This window comes from Corvus hawaiiensis, chromosome 26 (genome assembly GCF_020740725.1).
Source record: "Corvus hawaiiensis isolate bCorHaw1 chromosome 26, bCorHaw1.pri.cur, whole genome shotgun sequence".
NCBI classification, from domain to species: domain Eukaryota; kingdom Metazoa; phylum Chordata; class Aves; order Passeriformes; family Corvidae; genus Corvus; species Corvus hawaiiensis.
The window spans coordinates 44,733,674-44,754,997 of NC_063238.1; the positions used below are offsets into that span (position 1 = coordinate 44,733,674).

At 51.1% G+C, this 21,324-nt stretch overlaps 2 protein-coding genes across 2 annotated transcripts in view; both read left to right on the plus strand.

Annotated features, from left to right (window-relative positions):
* Window positions 1-2,314: 2,314 nt before the first annotated feature.
* LOC125317369 (feather beta keratin-like) lies at window positions 2,315-3,060 on the plus strand. Its single transcript, XM_048287144.1, has one exon. It carries the CDS (start codon window positions 2,315-2,317, stop codon window positions 2,648-2,650), a length of 336 nt encoding a protein of 111 aa, XP_048143101.1. The 3' UTR covers window positions 2,651-3,060.
* Window positions 3,061-11,677: 8,617 nt separating this feature from the next.
* The window catches only part of ARHGAP39 (Rho GTPase activating protein 39), a 108,478-nt gene continuing 98,831 nt past the window's right edge, over window positions 11,678-21,324 (plus strand). The window contains exon 1 of the mRNA XM_048286203.1: window positions 11,678-11,744. Within this exon, the coding sequence (XP_048142160.1) occupies window positions 11,734-11,744 (11 nt within the window). The 5' untranslated portion in view covers window positions 11,678-11,733. The remainder of the gene's footprint in view (window positions 11,745-21,324) is intronic.

The following is a 21,324-nucleotide window of genomic DNA, read 5'->3' on the forward strand; positions in this document are numbered from 1 at the left end:
AGTTCAGGATTATTCAAGGAAGGAAAGGCCTGCAAGCAGCAAATGTTACCGGGCCTAGTGGTGTTTCTGTAAAAGGCAGTATATATGCTGCAAATCGTAGTCATGTCAGACAATATCCCAATTATAAGCAGCCCATAGAGTCTCACTTTCCCAATTCTACCTTTCCCTTTTATCCTATATCCTTTTATCCCCAGTGTAGTCCCAATCCATTTTTCCACCCATGGTTTCCCTCACAAAACCCTACCTTTACCAATTGCTCTCCCAAAAATCCCTTTCCAATGCCAAGTGGGGGATGAAAGGGGGGGGGGGGGGGAAGAATTAACTAGTGTTGTTTAGAGTTCCAACAGGTACAAATAGAAGAAACCCTCTCCTCCCTCAGTTTCCCCACAAAGCACGCTCAGAGAGTCCTGTCTCCCTTCTGCCAGCCCTAAGATGCTCCAGAGAAAAAATCTATTTGGACATTTAGAGACTCAGGAGGGTTGCTTGTTTCCTTATGAAACTCTTCTTGTTATCTTATGTTTATCCAGTTGTTTTCAATGTTATGTTTTACATCTCTTTCAGTTAAAACAAAAGGGTGAAGTGTTGGGATTCCTCCTCCCTGCCATGTGGTCCTGCACGAGGGGACCCTGAAGTAGAAGCATGACCTACGGGGTTTCCCCACTCCCTGGTCCATCCTATTCCCCATTGATTGTTTTGTTTTTCCCTGCTGGGGGAAGACCCTGCTGGTCCCGTGATTGCCGGAGTTCTTCGGCAGGACGCCAGCCATGCGGCTGGAGAATAAAAATCTCTGAAAAACATCGACCAAGAATCCGTCCCAAATTTTTTCCACGGGCCTCGCTGTCCTACACATGTTGCAGAAATCCCCACTGCAACAGGGCAGCACCTCCTACATGGAGCAGCTGCAAAGCCCAGAGCAGCCTGTCAGGCCTCAGAGAAACTGGGGACAACTCCTCACAACACACCCACAAACCACAACACACCAGTACCACAGGATGACCTAAATGATGACACCCCACCTATCCTAAGTTTACGTCACGTCTTCAGCCTGCCCTGACATGAACCTTCGACAGCACAGTTTGGTCCCTAATATTCACAATTAAAAGAATTAAAAGCTGCCGCCAAGATCAGATGGACACGGCCTCAAGAGAAGGACGTGGAATCACAGAATTTACAAAGACACCCCGGAACCGTGACAGAGGAGGGAAGAGAATCACACTGACTGTCCATTAGTAATCACTGGGTTTTGCTCAGAGGAACACAATACAAGCATTTATAGAATATAAGTTACGAAACCTTACGGCCTGAATGCGGAATAAGGGAATTGACCTCACAGCCCCAGCAAAAAGGGATCAGGCCCTGATTTGTTGTTTGCTTACTGGATTTCCTAACCAGGTCAAGGAACACACTTTAAATGACAGAGTTCATTGACATGTCAATTTGAGAAATACAAACGGACAAAAACATTGCAACAAGTTCAGCCAGACCAACCTCTTGTTTTCCAGATCCTCTCTCTCTTGATCCCATTCAAGGCACAAGGCCATGAGCTCTCTTTCATCCATCAGGAACTACTCCCAGGAACCAGGAGCTTTCCAAGCTCTTCCAGAGGGACCCCTCCAGGACATCAGCAGCTCCCTCAGCATTCCTGGGTGCAACACAATGACGGATGGACATCAAGAGGCACAGAACAGGGGCCCAGTCTTCACAAGACCACCACAAACCACAGCACATGAGGGCCAAATTATGACCTCACTGATGACATTGCAGCTCTCCTGAGCCCTGCTTGTTTATTAAGTCCTCTCTTACACACATTGAACAATCATATCCACCTAAATACCAACTTATTAAAGTTGCCGCCAAGGTCAGATGGACACAGCATCAAGAGCAGGACATGAAACTGCAGAACTACATGAAGGAAAACACTCACCACCTCATGACTTGCAAGGTTGGGCCACACAAGAGCTGCGGCCTGCAAAATGCCCCAAGGCCATGGGACAAGGCTGTCCCGCCCCTCCACGACCAGCATAAAAGTCGGCCCAGCGCCTCTCTCCCTCACACACTTCTCCTCAAGCCTTCTCCACCTCCTCCTCCTGCTGACAAACAGGTGAGTCTCAAGCCCCTGACCCTCCTGATCCTGCACCCCTGGCCCCTCTCTTCCAGCACGCTCAGCCCCAGCCTCAGCAGCCCTCACGCCTCCACACAGCCCCACAACAGCCTCCACACTCCCTCACCCTCCTGCATCACCGCCCCTCACACCCCCACACCCCTGCCCTGCCTCACTCCCCTCTCTCTTCCAGGGACCCTCCACACCACACCCATGGCCTGCTACAACCGCTGCCAGCCCTGCGGACCCACCCCGCTGGCCAACAGCTGCAACGAGCCCTGTGCCCTGCAATGCCAGGACTCCCGTGTTGTCATCCAGCCTTCCCCTGTGCTGGTCACCCTGCCAGGACCCATCATGACCTCCTTCCCCCAGAACACCGCCGTCGGATCCACCTCCTCGGCTGCTGTCGGTAGTGAACTCAGTGCCCAGGGACAGCCCATCTCTGGTGGATTTGGTGGCTTTGGCTATGGCCTTGGCTATGGCCGTGGATTTGGCTATGGGCTGGAAGGCCTGGGCTGCTATGGCAGAAGGGGTGGCTATCCCTGCTAAGGACCCTTGGCACCACCCCTGACACCAACCACCCACTCCCTGGAACACATCTCAGGCATTGAGGATGCCTCTCTGGGCCGAGGCTCTCAAACGGGCTCAGCGCTTCCAGCTCCTGCTCTCAGGGCACCAAGTGAGGCAGCAGCCATCAGGCCCAGCCCAGGCTGCCTGCAAACATCACCATCTGCCTTCTGCTCCCACTCCTTCTCCCTGCTCTGCATCGCCCCTTTGGCTCTGTCCAGTCCCCTCTGCTGCAAACCCCTTCTCCCAAGCCAGAGACCATTGGGCACCTCCTTTGGGTTGCTCCCACTGTGAGGCAGGAAGGCCTTGATGCTCTGGCACAGCCTCCTGCAAGGAAAGGATCTTAGCAGACGGTTGTCCCGTCGCACCTCAGATCAGCTCCATTTTATTAAGTTCTCCTGCTTTTAATTTCTTTTTGCCTCAATAAAGTTTTCCTGCATCATAGCCTCAGATGACTCCTTTTTCTTTCTTCTCCCAAGACTGTTCCAGCCTCTCATGGCCTGAATCCATGTGTTACTGTCCATCAGTTCCAGCAGGCCTTGGCTTTGGTCTTCACCCTCCGTCCAGTCTGGTCAAGCCACTCATCTCAACAGAGATATGAGCACCCCAATGCGCCAAGACTTATTCAGGGAAATATTTCAGCCCCAACAACTACTGGTGTAATTTTTCCTTCCAGCACATGACACAAACCCTTCCCTCACCCAAACCAAGGTTTGGGTACAGTTGTGCTCATCTGGATGGGGCGCTGATGAAATCTGCTGCTGTCAGAACAGTCTTGACCAACCTCCTTCCCCAACACCACTCACAATCCCTAAGGAGAAATCATCTCAGTGAAGCAGAAAAAGAAGATGGAAGCAGGGAAAAGAAGAGGAGAGAAAGGAAGTGGGAAAAGTGTGTTATTCCTTTCCATAGGTTCAGCACTGACTTCTGTGTCCCCATTTCATAACCTCTAAGGCACTGACCAAACAGGCTCTGGTCCCTTTTCCACAGAGATCATCACTGCCCAAGGCATTTCTTGTGTCCTGCGCTGAGGCCAAGGCAAAGAAAGGGCTGCAGAAACCATCCCATGCCTTACTTCCATCCCTGGAATGTTCATGGCCAGGCTGGGATGTTTGAAAACAATTTCCCATGGTACTGGAAATATTTACTTTGGGAACTTCAATGATTAGTGACCACAGATTAGAAAAATTATGGGTGAGTAGAGGGAGTAATCTCAAGACCCTACAAACAGTGGAGCTAAGTGAGCTGAGGGGACTCAGCCTGGAGAAAAGGAGGCTCAGGGGGACCTCCTGGCTCTCCACAACTCCCTGATAGGAGGGTAGAGCCAGGTGGGGGTTGGGTTCTGCTCCCAGGGAACAAGGGACAGGACAAGAGGAAACAGCCTCAAGTTGTTCCAGGGGAGGTTTAGTTGGATCTTAGGAAAAAATTCCTTCCTGGAAAGGGTTGTCCAGCCCTGGCACAGGCTGCCCAGGGCAGTGGTAGGGTCCCCATCCCTGAGAAGGATCAACATCCATATGGATGTGGCACTTGGGGACGTGGTTAAGAGTGGCTTTGGCACTGCTGCAAGAACAGTTGGACTCAGTCTCAGAGGATTTTTCCAACCTCAACAATTCCATGATTCTATGACCCTTTGGAATTTGTTGTAGAGGGAAGCTGATTCCAAGATTTAAATTCTTTATGGTAAATACAGAACCGATTTTGCCATCTGGAAACTACGGCTCAGTCCCTGTTCTAATTGTGGTCAATTCTAAGGAACCACTTTGGTGATAAGACAATGATAAGACAATCCTAAAGTGCTGCTAAGCTTCCCTAAATCTTCATTGTCCACATAAATAACTCTAAATTAATTCTAATTTGATGCTCCCTTTTATGTTTCATCCATGTAGCAAGTTGATGATCTTCGGGGTCTTTCCCAACCATAATTATTCTATGATATGATTTTAATTAGTCGAGTGGACCTTCCCATCAAACTTTATATTAATAAAATATAATAAAATGTAATTTATATTAAACCAGCTTTTATTGGCGCCTTCAACAGTGAGACTTTAATCAACCTAAACAATTCATTTCATGGCACTTTGGTGTGGAGGTGAAAGTGTTGTTCACCTTCCCCATGTCCTGGGGAATCAGGACCCCTGATTTTCCATTTTTCCTCCTTAATTCTGCACCGAGAAGTCGGGCAACACTTCTTGCCTTTGCCATCCCTCAATACTCATAAATCTGTAGAAAAAAAAGTGCTCTTACCTGGCTGCATCACCAGAGCACAGGAATCCAACAAGGAATATAATCTCCAACAGCACAATTCAAGTGCCCTGACTGCCATAAAAATCCCACAAGTGAGGCCATCCTAAAGCTACGGGAATAACACAGCCTTAGAAGAGCAAGAGAGAGGGGAAAATGTCCTTATTAAATAATCCTGCCACCCTCAAAACCAGCTGCAATCAATAAATCCATCAACAGACCCTGCAAGCAGCTGCTGGGGAAGGAAGAACCCCCCGAAGATAAAAAAACCCCAAAAACCTCCTGCTTTGAGTAAATCCATAATGGCCCACTAGAATAAATGCCAAAGCCAAACTACCCAGCAAAGGCCTTCTGGGGGAGAAAGGTTTCCAAAAAATAGACGAGAAAACACCTGGTTAGAAAGCCCCACCTAAAGGAATTATTAATAATGAGCAACAAGCCTGCAAAAATAGAGGGAAAAGGGAAAAAAATCAATTTTAACAAAAAGAGGGGGGAAATGGCAAAGAAACACGAAACATAAATTGTGAAAAAGGGGGAAAGAAAAGGATACAAAAAGCAGAATGCTGCTAAAAATGTTGATAACAAGAACAAACTCTAAAATTTTCCAAAGCAAATCTCCTGGGTGCCACAGACCCCTCAGTCCTGCACCCATTGCATGTCATTATTCACCATCCACAGGGTCCTTGGACCGCCAGTTTTGGGTGTTGTCACCTCCTGCCCTTCCTGAGGCATCCCAAAGCCACCGCTCCCACCATGTGCAGCGTCCATGTCACTTTTCTTCCCTGTCAGAAGATCCTTGGGACACAAATGCAGGAGCAGCTCCCATGGAATCCTCTTGCTGTGGTTCCCAGCCCAAACATCTGGCAGTCCCATAAAACATATCCCATCACTGGGGGGGTCCCAGTGTCCCTGTGCCCCTCCTGATGGAAAGTTTGGGGCAATCCAGGGCACCTAGATCAGGGAATTATGGAATGGTTTGGTGAGATGGGAGGTTGAAAATCATCTCATTCCACCCCTCTGCCATGGGCAGGGACACCTTCCTTGATCCCAGGTTGCTCCAAGCTTTGTCCGACCTGGCCTTGGATGCTTCCAGGGATGGTGCAGCCACAGCTTCTCTGAGAACTCCAGCCCAGGGCCTCACCACCCTCACAGCCAAGGATTCCTTCCCAATATCCCAAATTCCCTCTGTCAGTTTAAACCATTCCCCCTTGTCCTTTCACTCCAGGCTCTTTTCCAAAGATTACAGTCAAATCAAACTTTTCACAGGAAACGAAGGAAGCAAATCCAGCAGCCACATCCCTTCCCTCCAGGATCCCATTGTCAGCATCCTGTTACTCCTGGGGGGCTGCATCCAACCCCAGGGAGGGAGCTCAGGTCCCTCCACCCTGGAAAAGCCTCGGGAGCGATGGCTCTGCCTAAACCAAATCCCACGGACATGGGATTCATCTTTTTGGAGAAAAGCTGCCAGGACAAAGGGATTGGGATAATCAGGGGATGGAACCAGATGGTCTTTAGGATCCTTCCCAACCCAAACCATTCCATCAGGATTTAGGAGTGCAACCTGGTCACCTCAACAGGGAGGACTCTTCAAAGGCAATCATCCAGGCTTCTTCCCGGGCCTCCTTCGGCCTGCGCACACCAGGATGCTCCGCGCCCTCCTTTCCTCACAGGTTTTATTATTCCCTGGGAAGATTGCCCAAGAACCAGGAGAGGACTCACGTACAGGCTCTCAAGGACTGAAATTATATTTTCCACTCCCAAAATCCGGCGTTACTCAACAGGACTTTGTGACCAGTGCCTGAATTCCTGCGGCTCCCGCTCCCAGGTGGGGCAACAACATTGCCCAACCTCCCAGCTGGACACGCACACCTTTCAGAGAAGCCAAGCAAACGGAAACGAAGATTTTATATGAATTTAGAAACTATTTGGGGTTGTGTGAACATCAGGAGAGCCGGGAAAGCAACTTCACCGACACGGAAAAAAATCATGCCAAGAAAAAGTGCTCTCCAGTCCTGATCGAGTCTTGTTCTCCAGCTTCATTCCTTAAGGTTGGATTTGCAACAGGCCGGGGGGAATGGAGAGGGAGCAACGTGTTAAATGATGGGATTGAAACACCAGCACTCAAAGATTTGGGCTGTGGAGATGCAGTGGAATAAACGGGATTGGATTTTATTCCCAGTGTGTGCAGCAAACAAGAATCATGGAAAATGGTTCTGGTTCGGAGAGACCTTCAAGATCATCCATTTCCACCATTTCCTTGATGGAAAAGAGCATTTATTTTTTCCATTCCTCCTCTTGTTTAATCATTGGGGGGTTTCAGAGTTGTTTCAAGCCTTTATATAACTTAAAAATATTAAAAGATAACAGTCTCTCGTTTCCATGGTGACAGAGACAGCGGGAATTCATGGGCTTGAGTTGTTGGCATCTCGTGTTTAATCAAGGTTTAAAAGAGAGAAATTTGCTTGGAGGTTCCCTGAAAAGCTTCAAGTAGAACAAAGAGAGGCCCTGTCCAGGAATAGAATCATGGAATGGGCTGGGTTGGAAGGGACCTTAACCATGTCCCCAAGTGCCACATCCACACAGATGTTAAATCCCACCAGGAATGGGACCCACCAGAGCTGGATCAACCTCCCAGGGAATCATCCCATTTTTCCCATCCCCTGACAAGGACAAGGGACACTTTCCACTGTCCCAGGTTGCTCCAAGTCCCGTCCTTCCCTGTAGGATGAACAATTTCCAGATGGATTTGAGTGATCATCAGCCGGTCACGGTGGGATTGTCCTTCCCCAGGGATAAAAACAGGAATGTGGGGAAGAGGTGCTCCACCACCGATGTGACAGGGACACCAGCTTGTGCCTGCTGGGAATCCCTGTCCCCTCTGGAGCACAGGACACGGCTCAGTCTCCTGTTCCAGTTTGGCCAAATTTAGAAATACATCATCTGAGAGAAGGCAGGCTACAACCACCCCTCCCCCACCAGGTCCAGGAAAAAATAAATTTTCCTCAAAGGAAAGTGAAGGAGATAAAAACTATTTATTTAACACACAGGAAAAGGATAATAATGCTAAATGATAAAACCTCACGCTCTGCTGAGAGAAACCTGGGGGGAAATTCAGAGTCCTTCCTTCCATAGATCTCTCTCTCCCCCTCCTTGGAGCTGGGACAGGGTGGTGGGCCCACCTCCAGGGCCAAGGCCTCGGTGGAACATCCTCCCAATGTATTCTGATGTTGAAACTGTCCAGCAGAGAGAAAAGGAAAAAACAAAGTCCCAGGAAAACAAAAGTTCAACTCTCCAGAGGAAAAGGAGCTGAGGGAAAAAACCTGCTGAAAGCTGGCTGGAAAGCAGCAAGCCGGGTGCTTCCCTCCACTCTCCCTCTCCTGCCACAGCTGAAAAAAAGTCTCTATCTCTGTGTGACCTTGAACAAGCTGCAAACTGCTTTGAAGAAGTTTTGCTCAGGTTTTCCTCCCTCCTCTCAGGCTCAGTTTAAAGGCATAGAAAGGCACAGAATTAATTCCTGGGCATAGGGCAGCGATATGGGATACACATCATAAAGTCACCCCAAGACACTCCCCACCAGGGTGACTCAGGGACAGGCACCATCCCAGGACTGGGTCCTGGATCAAAGGGAGGCGTTCCCACCTGCTCCAGGCTCTGCTGTCCCAAGGTTTTGGCTTGGGATCATGAGGTGACTCTCACCTCCAAAGGGTTGGGAACAAAGGTCCTGGTCAGCTTTGCATCCCAGGAATGTGAGGAATGACTGGGATAACTGGGGCTCACCCAGTCACTGCTGAGGTCAGGCTGTGCCTCCGTGTCTGGATCCCACCAGAGCTGGAGGTGGGGGATGGAGGCCAGATTCCCGGGAAAGGGGGTGATGCCTCTGGGTGTGGATTTGGGAGGAGTGTTGGGGCACCTCTGAGGGTCAAACCCCTCGGAAACATCCTGATTCCTCCCTGGAAGTGTCCAGGGCCAGGTTGGACAGGGCTTGGAGCAGCCTGGGATAGTGGAAGGTGTCTCTGCCCATGGCAGGGGGGTGGAACTCGATGAAATTCCCTTCCAGCCCAAACCATTCTATGATTTGGTAATGGAAAGGTCTTTCTCAGATGAGGATGCTCTGAGAAAAGGACAAAGCTGCTCTTTTATTCTGTATAAATCAGGTTAAATTGAAAAAAAAAAACCAAACCAGCCCAAAACGAAATGTTTCCAAAACTAAACCTAAAGAGCAACAGGAGCGGGAGAAAGAAGCCAGGAAAACACCAACATTTTACTGACTCACCATTTCCCAGCCTCCATCCCACTCCACGCACGTCCCGAAGAAGCTCAAAGGAGAAAACCTGACGGTTTTGGGTCCTTCTGCTCCTCAAAACCACGAGTTGGACGTGAGGAGTCTCTCGCAGCCGTGGAAAAAAGAACATGTGAGCAGCACCCGGAGCCCCGGGCACGGCGGAGCCGCCGACGCCGGCACCATCCTGCTGAGACAGCCAGCAGGACAGCCGGCCAAATTCCTTGAAAATTTGCAAGTCAGGGATTATGCTGAGGCTGGAAAGGGAATAAAAGGGTTTTGTGGTTGGTTTCGGACCGTGACAGAACTTGTCCCCTCCTGACAGATTGAAGCTGATGAGCTGCTGCTGCTCCCAGTTCCTTTAATTCCCGAAGTTTTGGCCACGGGGTAGAAGCTGCTCCAAGGTCTCGTGGTGTCCTCAACGCAGTTGTCACCCTGGCCAGGTGTCCTTCATCCTCCCGAAAAGATTCTGGGTTTCATCCTCGGGGTGTTTGGGGGATTGGGGTGTGTTGATGGACATCACAGTGAGGGAATATCTAATGGAGGACCGGGAAGAGGTGGTGGGATCGAGGAAAAACAGTTCGGAGTGGAAAGGATGAATTTCAGCAGGGACCACCAAGCTGAGCAGACTGCGCAGCTCTGGGGGGACCCGGGGAGTTGGAGCTTCCCAGTTTGGGGTCTCCATCCTCATTCCAGTGACACCAGGGAGGGAATGGGAACATGGATATGGATGGAGGGCAGGGGGATGTGGGGCCACAGGGGGTGGGGACAGGGGTGGAGGAGGGGGCACATAGGGTACAGTGGGGTATTTTGGGGTGCAGGGGGAACGGGGAGGGAGCGTCACAGACCCCGTGGTGGCTCAGGGGTCACCGTGGGGTGAAGGTCCCGGGGGACCTGTGGGTCCCGGGGTGCTGGGGACACCCCATGAGTGAGTTTGGTGGACGTGCACACACAGAGCGCCCAGGGCAGCTCCCACGCGTGTTCCCACTCGTCTTCCCTCTTTGTGCGCCTCGGGAAATACGGGATTACCGTATTTACAAATGTGTGTGCGCGCTGCTGGTACCGTAATTTTCCTGATGCGCATAACACCGGTACCGTATTTCCCAGTGCGCATGCGCTTAGAAAATGCCGTTATCTCAAATGCGCACGTGCAAAATAAATACCGTGGTTTTAAAGTGCGCATCGCTCCGGTACCGTAATTTGATCGTGCGCATGCGCACTGAAAGTAACGTTATTCTAACTGCGCATCGCACGGTTACCGTAATTCCGGACGCGCAGACGCATCACAAATGCAGTAACTCCAAATGCGCATCACAGTTACCGTACTTCCAGATGCGCATGCGCATCTTGAGCACCGTATTTCAAGAGCGCATCAATTACCGTATATCCAAGAGCTCATGCGCCCTCAAGTATCCTAGTTCCAAATGAGCATCATGCAAGTACCGTATTTACAAATGCGCATGCGCGCCTCAACTACCGTAGCTCCAAAAGCGCATCACACCGCGATACCGTAATTCCAAATGCGCATCCCACAACTACCGTATTTCCAATTGCGCATGCGTACAACAGCTACCGTAGTTCCAAATGCACACCCAAGCCGCGCTACCGTAATTGCAAACGCGCATGCGCATCTCAAGTACCGTAATTCTAAAGGTGTTATCTACCATATTTCCCAACGCGCATGCGCGTCATAATTGCAGTTGACAAACGCGCCTGCGCGCCATGACTACCGTATTTCCAAGTGTGTATCGCATCCGTAACGTATCTCCCAGCGCGCATGCGCTCCGCAACTACCGTATTTCCAACTGCACTAACACCAGATCTACGCTGTTTCCAAATGCTCATGCGCACAAGTACCGTAATCCCAAATGCTCTTGCGCGCCGCAGCTACCGTATTTCCAAAAGCGCATCCCAACACAACTACCGTATTTCCTAATGGGCATCCAACACAACTACCGTATTTCCAAGCTCTCATCACGTAACTACCGTAATTGCTGGTGCGCATCACGCCACGCAACTACCTTACCTCCAAATGCGCACGCACAATCACACAATTACCGTAATTGCTACTGCGCGTCACACACCCCACTACCGTATTTACCGACGCGCACACCACAGCACCGTAATTCCCAGTGCGCACGCGCAATGCACGCCACACCTCCCCCCCCACGCACATGCGCCGCGCTACCGTATTTCCCAGAGCGCACGCGCATCCCACCCAAACCACCCTCCCAGCCCTCCCATCATCCCCCGCGGGGGGCTCTCCCCGCCCCTCATTTGAATAAGGGCGTGGTTTTGCCGCAGGAGGGGGCGTGTCTCCGCCGTGGCCACGCCCCCAGCTCGGCCCCCATTGGCCGCGCCGCCGTTGTCGCTGGTGACGGGGACGCGGCGGGGCCGCCGCGCTCAGAGCGCGCCGGGAGCGGCCGCGGCGGGCACGGAGCGAGGAGGGGCCGGGGGGGGGCTCGGGGTCGGTCACGGGGGGGGCCATGGGAGCCCGAACCGGGGCCGGGGCCGGCGGCGGCGAGCGGTAGAGCCGCCGGGGATCATGGCGGAGAGGTGAGAAGCGGCATCGCGGCGGGGAAGGGGGGGATTTGGGGAGGGGGGGGGGTGGGTGGGCTGGGTGGGGGGAGCTTCACCTCCTGTTCCAAGCCCCCCCAAGCCCCCTTTAGGGACCCTTTCTTGTATCCCCTTCCTCTCCGTATGGCGCTTATGGGGATGCCCCCACCTCTTCGAGGTGCCCTTGGGGGGGTCTTCCCCCCCCCGGTCATCACTTTGCGGGAGTCTCAACGCCTTTTTGGGGAGGGGGGGTTCCTTCCTCCTCTGGCTCCGTATCGGGGTCTCCACCTTGATTTTGGAGGTTGGGGGGGGCATCCCCACCTGCGCTGCATCCAGGTGTTGGTTTGCCTGGAGAATTCCAAACCCCCCTCCCAGATTTTGGTGCATGGAGGGGGGGGCTGGATGCGCCCACCTGGTTCCTTGTGGCTGCAGGAAGGGGATGGAAAAAGGGGATGGAGCTCAACCCCACCCTGGATTTCGGGGAGAATTGGGAAAGGAGGGGAATTGGATCCCATCCTGCTCCCAGTGGAGGGTCTGGATCCCACCGTGTTTCCCGTGGTGGGGAGGGGGGTCTGGATCCCACCCTGCTCCCTTTGGAAGGGGTTATGGAGGGGCTGGATCCCACCTGGTTACCCCTGGAGGGGCTGGATCCCGCCCTGTTCCTCGTGGGGAGGGTTACGGAGGGGCTGGATCCCACCCTGCCCCTCCTGAGAGGGATTTGGAAGGGCTGGATCCCATCCTGCTCCCTATGGAGGGGCTGGATCCCACCCTGTTCCCCACAGGGGGTTTTATGGAGGAGCTGGATCCCATCCTGCTCCCTATGGAGGGGTCGAATCCCGCCCTGCTTCCCATGGAGGGGGTTTGAAGAGGCTGGATCCCACCCTGTTCCTTATGGAGGGGCTGGATCCCACTGTTTTCCCTATGGAGAGGCTGGATCCCACCTTGCTCCTTAGGATCAGGGATACCACCGTGTTCTCCTTGAGGGGTTTTATGGAGGTGCTGGATCCCATCCTGCTCCCTCTGGAGGGGTTAAATCCCACCCTGCTTCCCATGGAGGGGGTATGGAGGTGCTGGATCCCATCCCAATCCCCATGGAAGGGGTTTGGAAGGGCTGGATCCCACCCTCTGCAGGATGGGGGGTGGAGGGGGGGAGGGTTGAATCCCACCCTCCTCCCTTGAAGAGGTTATGGAAGGGCTGGATCCAACCTCATCCCGCTCCCCGCTCGGGATTGGGGGGGGTGGGGGGGGATCGGTGAAGCCCGGGATGGATCCCATGGGATGCAGGAGGTGTTTTCATGGAGGTGTAAGGTGTGGCAGGGCGAGGGGGGGCAGCTCCCGGTGGGCGGGGGGGGGGGGGGGGGGCGTGGGAGTGGGTGTGGATGCAGGGATGCGCCGGGAAGGGGAGCGGGCAGGGATGGAGCCGGGTGGGATGGGGGGGGGGGGGGGGGGGGCTGGCTGCAGCGGGATGCGCAGCGCCGGAATTTGGGGCGGGGATCTGGAGGACCGAATGCACCGGTTTTGGAAAGGTGGAAGGGGAGAGTTGTTTGGGATTTATTTCTTTCCCACGGACGATGGAGCCGCTGGTTCGGGATTTTTTTTCCCCCCCTCTTCCCTGCGCCGTTTCCCCCATTCCTTGCGTTTCCCTCCGGCTGCGAAAACTGCAGGATGGTTGTGGAGTTATTTATTTATTTCCTTATTTATTTGCGTGCTCGTTTATTTCTTCCCTCATTTATTTATTTCATTATTTATTGAGTAATTTGTCGAGTTATTTCTTTATCCTGTTATTTATTCCCACTTTAATCAACCTCTTGAGTGACCTCTACGGAGAAATCCGCAGCTGCTCCGGGGCTCTGGAGCCTCACCTGGCACACGCAGCTGGGTGGGATTAAGGGGGAAAAAAAAAAACCAACACGTTTTCCATAGAAAATGGATGGATTTGGGATGTTTGGAGGGAGCTGTTGGGGATCTGCGAGCAGCAGGTGGCTCAGACAGGGCTGGAATTGGGATGTGATGCTTCCCTCGGTGCCTCCGTGTCCATCCAGGGATGAAGGTTGGTTGGGCTCCTTCCTCCATGGAATGTCTTTTCCCAGATGCATGTTCCTTGATCCCAAAACCAGCGGGATTGCAAACGTGAGGAGCTGGGTTTGGTGCTGCTGGAGTGGAAAACCGATGGTTTTGGGAAAAGGGAGAGCGGCGGGATTTGGTTGTGGATGTGGATTAGCCCAGGACTATGGGGTCTCGGATTATTTGTGCAATTTTGTGTTGGCTCTTGGAGTTCTCCGAGTGTTATTCCATGTGGATTTGGGGGGGAATATGGGTTGTATTCCCTCCCCCTCCCTCGGGATGGGTGGAGGAGGGAGAGCTCAAGGCATCCAGCGGCCTTCCCCTTCCTCCAAAGGGAAGCACGTGGCGTTTCCATGGAATATCCTGAATTATAGAATCCTGGAATGGTTTGGGTTGGAAGAGGCCTTAAATCCCACCTAATCCTTAAATCCACCTCTGCCATGGGAAGGGGCACCTTCCACTATCCCGGGTTTTTCTAAGCCCCTTCCAACCTGGCCTGGAGTTGGAGTGTGGGATCTTGGGATCGCTGACTGGGAGCACTTTTAGGCCTAAAAGCCTAAACTTGGATGAATTTAACTCCAAAAATTGGAATTTCCAGTTGCTGAGGGTGGCACAACTCATCCCACCGGAACCAGGGATGGATTTTCAGGATAATCCCAACATTAATCCCCTTGGGAAAGAGCATTTCAGTGCTTCCCTTTGGGAAGAAAGGCCTGTGGGGAGGGCCTTGTTTTCCAGGGAAGTCTTTGCTTTTCCCACCCGAATCTGTGGTTCCTGGATTTTTCCTGCTGCAAATCCAGAGAATCCAGGGTCTGGGCTGTCTGTGAGCCAGATGTCTTCAGGCTGCTCTTTTCCAGAGGGGCTGGAGATGGGTTCAAACGGATTTTTGGGAATGTCCCGCTGTGCCATGAGATTGGCTGCTGGGGTGATGGGAGCAAAGAGAGGTCAGGGATTTATGGAATCGTTTAGGCTGGAAAAAGACCCTTAAAGTCATGGACTCCAACCCTAAAAGTTTGGAAGGAAAGGGAGACTCCTGAAGGTTTTCCAAATCCTGAGTCAGGTCGTGTTTCATGGTGGATTTTCCTGATATCCATGAAAATGGGCCAGTTCACAGTTTTATCCTGGTTTTTTTGGATTTTATTCATTGCTGCCGCAATGACAAGGAGCCACTTTTTACCCTGGATGCAACCCCAAAGTGGTTTTTATGGATTGTCCAAGCTTTTTAGGATTTCCAGTCATTTATATCACTGGATCATCCGAAATCGTTTTTAAAAAGGTATTTCATGGAATTCCAGGCTTCTGAAAAATACAGGAATCTCGTGTGTGTGTGTCTGGTTGGTTGGACATCACACCTCCTGGGAATGTGTGGAATCCATTCCATGAAAATCTTGTCCTGTGGACCACCTTCTTTAGTGGAAAGTTGGAGAATCCCTGAGGCATCCCATAGGTCCTCCCTATGGATAATCCTGGTCTTCTCGGGTAAAGCTTCAGGGATGGGATTCCCTCGACTTTGTGCTCCTTTAAAGCATTTTTTTCCCTCCATTTCCCAGAAAATCAAAACCTGGATTTGAAGGTGACCTACTTAGGCCTTGATCCCAAAGTTCCAGGCCTTCGGTTCCTGCCACTGCAGGGGGGTTTCTCCTGGAAAATTCCTGGGGGGTTGGAATCTTGATAGTGCTGGTGGACACAAATTCCCTCCAAAATTCCACAGAGGAATTGCTTTAGGTAGTGAACGGGAGCAGCTTCCTCAATCCCCTAAATCCCAGGAATGTCTCGTGGCTTTTCCTTATCCAGGTCACTGATTTCTCCTGGATCAGTCTGACACCTCAGTCCACATTTAGGAAGATCCAGGGCAAGTTTTTCTGGATAATTTTCCACATAAACAGTAATCCAGATATGGGACATTGCATCCCATGGGATAATCTTGGTTTAAAGCTGGTTTGGGAAACTCCTCAAACCATTCCCGGGAGAGCCTTGCGGTGCCGTCGTCCCTTTCCTGAAAAATGATGAATTTTGGAGTCTCACCTCTGGGAATTTGGGAACAGACACCATGAAAACCCAACCAAATAATAACCCAGCAACCTTTAAAAAACCCCAACTCCAAACCACAAAATACAGCTGGGAATTCAGGCAGATTCCAGGGTCAAATTGATGTCAAATCCCATAAAACCATGCATTCCCTGATGCTGGAACAGAGCTGTGAAGGGGCCTGGATTTAGGGGAGGGATCCCAAATCATCGAATCTGGGGGCTTTGGGCTGTGCTGTGGCTGCTGTTGCTGTTTTATGGAGTTTTTATTGGGAATGTTTGCTCCAGGTGATAAGTATCTGTGGGAATTTAGTTTTGAGGATTAAGATTTGGTTGAGACGATTCCAAGAGTTTTCCAGTGACCTCTTCCTTCAAAAAAATCCTTTAAATTATCGTTTCCCTGCTCTTCCTCCATCCTCTCCCTCCTGCATTTTTGCTCCAGTGATTATTTCCTTACATGCTCTAAATAACGCATTGAACCCCGACCTTTCCTCTTCCTCCTCTGGCTCTTCCCAAAAATAAACATTCCGGCTGGAATTTTTTTTTTCCCCCTCACTTTCCAACTTATCCAGGCTGGCTATTTTTAATTCCAGCTGCCAAGAAGTGTTTGAGGGATAAATGTGCTCCAGGTGCTGAGAGGAAGAAGTGGAGCACTCCAGACCTCCCAGTGCCCTTGGGAATTTGTCGTTATCCCTGAAATTGTTCCCAGGGATCCCCAAATCCCCTCCTGAAAGAATCACATTGTGCTGTTCCAATGGGAGGTGCCTCCTGTCTCAAATTCTTCATCCCTCTCTCTTTCCTTGAGCTTCACAGCTCCAGGGATTGGATTTATTTCTCTCCTCCTGCTCTTGCCTTTTAAAAACATTCCCACATCCAGCTCCAGCATCCTGATTTTTAGGAAATAAATCCGCCAATCCCAGTTTTAGGGAGCTGAAAGTGTCGCTCTGACTTTCGGGAAGCTGGATATCCCCATCCCCACATTCCCAAGAGGAAAATAAATCTTATTTCCAATTTTTGTCGAGTCTTTCCCAACAATAAATGGGAAGGAGGTGGGAAGAGGCAGTGGAGTGACCCAATGGTGTCGTTCCAAGACCAGGAATCACTGTTCCCACAGGGAAAGACATGGAAAATTCTGATTATTGAGGAAGGTCTCGTAAAACTTGGAGCAAATGAGGCCTGAAATGGACTCTCAGAGGGAGAAGGTTCTGCTTGTTGGATTTCACGGACAGCAGGATCCTGGGAGGTTTTGTTCCTGGCTGGAATGGGGGTTGGAAGTTTGGGTTCTGGGTTGAAGCAGAGCTTTTGGAATTGTGGGTGACAGCAGAGTTTCCTCATTAGTTGTAAGCGGTGGAGGAACTGGAGAAGAGGGAGAAGGGGATTGGTGATCTCTGGGCTTGGATGTGGCAGAGAGGGAGGATTAGAGAATCATGGAATGGTTTGGGTGGGAAGGGGCCTTTGAGGGTCATCCCATTCCATGGGCAGGGACACCTCCCACTATCCCAGGGTGCTCCAACCTGGCCTTGAACACTTCCAGGGATGGGGCAGTTACAGATTCTCTGGGAATTCCATTCCAGCTCCTCACCACCCTCCCAGGGCAGAATTCCTTCCCAATATCCCATCTAACCCTGCCCTCTGGCAGTGGGAAGCCATTCCCTGTGTCCTGTCCCTCCATCCCTTGTTCCCAGTCCCTCTCCAGCTCTCCTGGAGCCCCTCTAGGCACTGGAGACGTCTCCAAGGTCTCCTTGGATCCTTCCCTTCTCCAGGTTAAACACCCCCAACCCTGTTCCCATTTTCCCAGGATTTCAGCTCCTTTGGCCTTGACTGCCTTTGCCCACGCTGTCCCTTTATTCTTCACCACCAAAAAGCATGGAAAAATCCCTGGATTGAAGCACGGCTCCTCCCTTATGGTGTTTTTCCTACGGAAAACCCGTGTGCCCGATTCATTTGCGCCCGAGCCGGGTTCCGGCGGATTCTGGGCCGCCTCTTCCCGAGATGCTGACATTTCCCTGTCTGCCTCGTTGCATTTTTATTGATCTTCCCTCTCTGCTCCGTGCCCTCTGTGCCGGAATGGAAATGACTTCCAACAGGGCCGCGTGTTCGGGAAGCCGTCAAAAAAATGTTACTTTGGGAAGCACCGCTACGGAATTATGGTTTTTTTATTGATCTTCCTCATGCGCTTCACACCCGGCTGGGAGAGGTCATGGAAAAGCATGGAAAAGTGCAATCCTTTATGGGATGGAAGCGGGGCGGTTTCTTGTCTGGAAGAGGAGGGCGGGCAGTGAAGTGCCTTGGAATAACGTGGGAATTTCGGTTGCTTTGGAATTTCAACTCAATGCCAGTCTGGGATGTTGGGACCGCTCAAATCACAGAATCGTGGAATGGTTTGGGTTGGGAGGGGATGTAAAGATCATCCAATTCCACCCCCTTGCCATGGGAAGGGATAATTTCCACTATCCCAGGCTGCTCCAACCTGGTCTGGGACCCTTCCAGGGATGGGGCAGCCGCAGCTTCTCTGGGATATTCCATTCCAGCCCCTCACCACCCTCCCAGAGAGGAATTTCTTCCCAATATCCCACCTAACCCTGCCCTTATCCTGTCATTCCATGCCTTCTTCCAAAACCTTTTTCCAGCTTTTTTCTGGGACCTCTTTGGACTCTAAATCCTTTCAAAAGCTCCAAATAAAGCTGTCCCTGGATTCTGAGTTCCAGGTGGGCTCGGAAGGGAAAATGCTGCTCCTTGAAGAGCCCATCTTCCTTCTTTTCTATAATCCAGGGTCACTTTTGATCTTTTTAGTGTCCGTTTTTAAATTCCGTACATTCAGGGACACATCGGGAGCTGCCCAAGCGCAGACACAAGGGTTTGGTGGATGCATGGATGTATCCTCAGTTTTTTTTGTAATTAAGCTGCCTCTTAAGGGCTTTCTGGATCCATTGATGGACCTGGAGTTGGATTGCTGGACGCTTCCTAAGCTTCTTTACTCCCTTTAACCCCACGAGTGCATCCATGGATCCATGGCCCCTCAAAGACAGGGAAAGGAGGAATTCCATGGAGCCCTTTCCCAGTTGGGCTGCTTGAAAAAAAAAGAACAACAGAACAGTCTTGGCAAGATTTAATGTGGTTGGGAATATTTGGGAATAATTAGGAGAAAGGGAAAAAATACCCCACCAGACAGAAGAATTCCTTTTGAAAGGAGAGGAATCGAGGGATTTGTGCTCATGGAGCTCTGAGTGCATCAGCGGGCTCTGGGTGAGGTGGGAGGGGATTTTCTTCCACTTCCCAGAAAAAATACTGGGATTTGGGTTGGAGGTTGTTGGGTGAGGCTGCTGGACTCGGTATCGTCCACGGAACAGGAATTGTTCTTAATCACAGAGTCATGGAATGGGTTGGAAGGGATTGGATTAAAGATCATCTCGTTCTAACCCCTGCCATGGGCAGGGACACCTTGCCCTATCCCAGGTTGCTCCAAGCCCCATCCAGCCAGGCCTTGGACACTTCCAGCAGCCACAGAGTTCTCTGGGAATTCCATTCCAGCCCCTCACCACCCTCACTGTAATAAATTCCTTCCTTAAATTCAGTCCAAATGGTTCAGGAATCCTGCTGGGGTGGAAGTCTTGGGTTGCTGACTCCTGTGGGGATGGTGCCAGGATGGGAGCAGCTTCCCTCAGGATTGGTGTGTCCCTAATTAAGTGTGGCTGGATTAAATGGGGCAGTTGGGCAACAAAAACATGGAAAAACCTCTTTATTTTCCATTAATTCCACATTAAATTGATTTTCATTGCACCCTCTGCCTCTCCCAAGGAGCAGAGACCATTCCCTTCCCTATTCCCACCTTGCGTGCCATTTCCAGGAGATGCCGTCGGATCTGTCAGAGCTGCCAGGAAGGGGAAAATTCCAAACAAATCCATCCTTTTAGGAGCCTTTTTCTTTTCCCCCTTCTTCTCCTGCCTCTCCGACATCTCCAGAATGTCACCTTGAGGAGTCCATATCGGAGCGTGGCGGTTCCGTGCTGGGGATTTTCTGTTTGGAAGTAGGTGCTGCTCCCAAAAAAAACCCCCACAGTGATCCAGAAAACACATTTTCTGTCTGGGAATTTTCTGTTTTAACAAGGAATTCCTGAGTTTGTTTAATTGAGGGAAATCCTGTGCTCAGAACTCCAAACCCTGATAAGTGAGTCTGGAATAATTCCTGTTCTGTCACACTCCAGCTCACCTGAACAATTCCCCCTTTTTTCCTCGCCTGTCAGGGGCATGGAAGGGGATTTTTATTGGGATGGCAGTGGGAATAAGATCAAAGAATGGGTTGGGCTGGAAAGGGACCTTAAAAATAATTCCATGGGCAGGGACACCTCCAACTATCCCAGGGTGCTCCAATCCCCATCCAAGCTGGCCTTGGACACTTCCAGGGATGGGGCAGCCACAGCTTTTCTGGGAATTCCATTCCAGCCCCTCACCACCCTCATCGTAATGCTTGGAGCACAGAACAAGGTTGGGAAAGATTTTTGTGGGAAAACCCATGGGAATAGCACATGGAATAACACAGGGAGGAAAACAGGTCTTAATTTATCATCTCCAGAGTCCCCCAAAGTGTCTTTTGGGAAGCTCCAATCAGGAGATTAACACAAACCCTTGGGAAAAGCCAAGCTGGATGTGCAGGAGGAGCAGGTTTGGCAGCAGAACCCTCCATTTCCCGATGCTTTTCCATGTAGGAAAATCCCGATCCAGACTTCTAAGCCACAGGTTGTGTTTGCCTCATTCCATGTGTTCCTCAGGCATTGCCTCAGTGACGGTGCCTTATCAGCTCATTAAGTGCCTTATCAGTTTATTAAGTGTCTTATCAGCCCACGGAGGGGTCTGTGGCCTTTGGAATTCTGAGGTGCCCGTCCTTTTGGCAAGTAGGGATAATAGAAAAATCGGGATACTCCTGCCGTGTGCAAATGTCTTTCCTTAAGGCTTTTAACTATGGAAAAAAGGGGCCTTTTGTGGGGATAATTTTGTGGGAATACGTGGCTTGTGTGGCCAGGAGGATCATGGAAGTGACATTCCCAACTGTGCTGAGAGACCTCAAATCCCAGGATCAATTTTGGGCCCTTCATGACAAGAAGGACGTGGAGGGGCTGGAGCGTGTCCAGGGATGGGAATGGATTTGGGGAAAGGTCTGGAACACCAGGAGCAGCTGGGGAGGGCTCATCCTGGTGAAAATGGAGCTTTAGGGATAAATAAGCTGAGTTTAAGACTTGTCCCTCCGTGTGTCAAATCCCACTGCAAAGCCGGGAATTCTAATTCCATTCTTTGTTCCCTTTCCCTCAAATGGAACGTGGAGAACACCTAAGTTTGGAAAACTGAGCCTGGATATTTTCGTGCCATGAACAGGTTTGGTTTTGTTCCGGAGAACTTGGAAAAGGGAATTGCAGAGGAGACAAATCTGCCCATGGAAGTGATTAAAGGTTATCGGTGACTCATGGATCTCCCTCCACCCACATTCCCTGATCC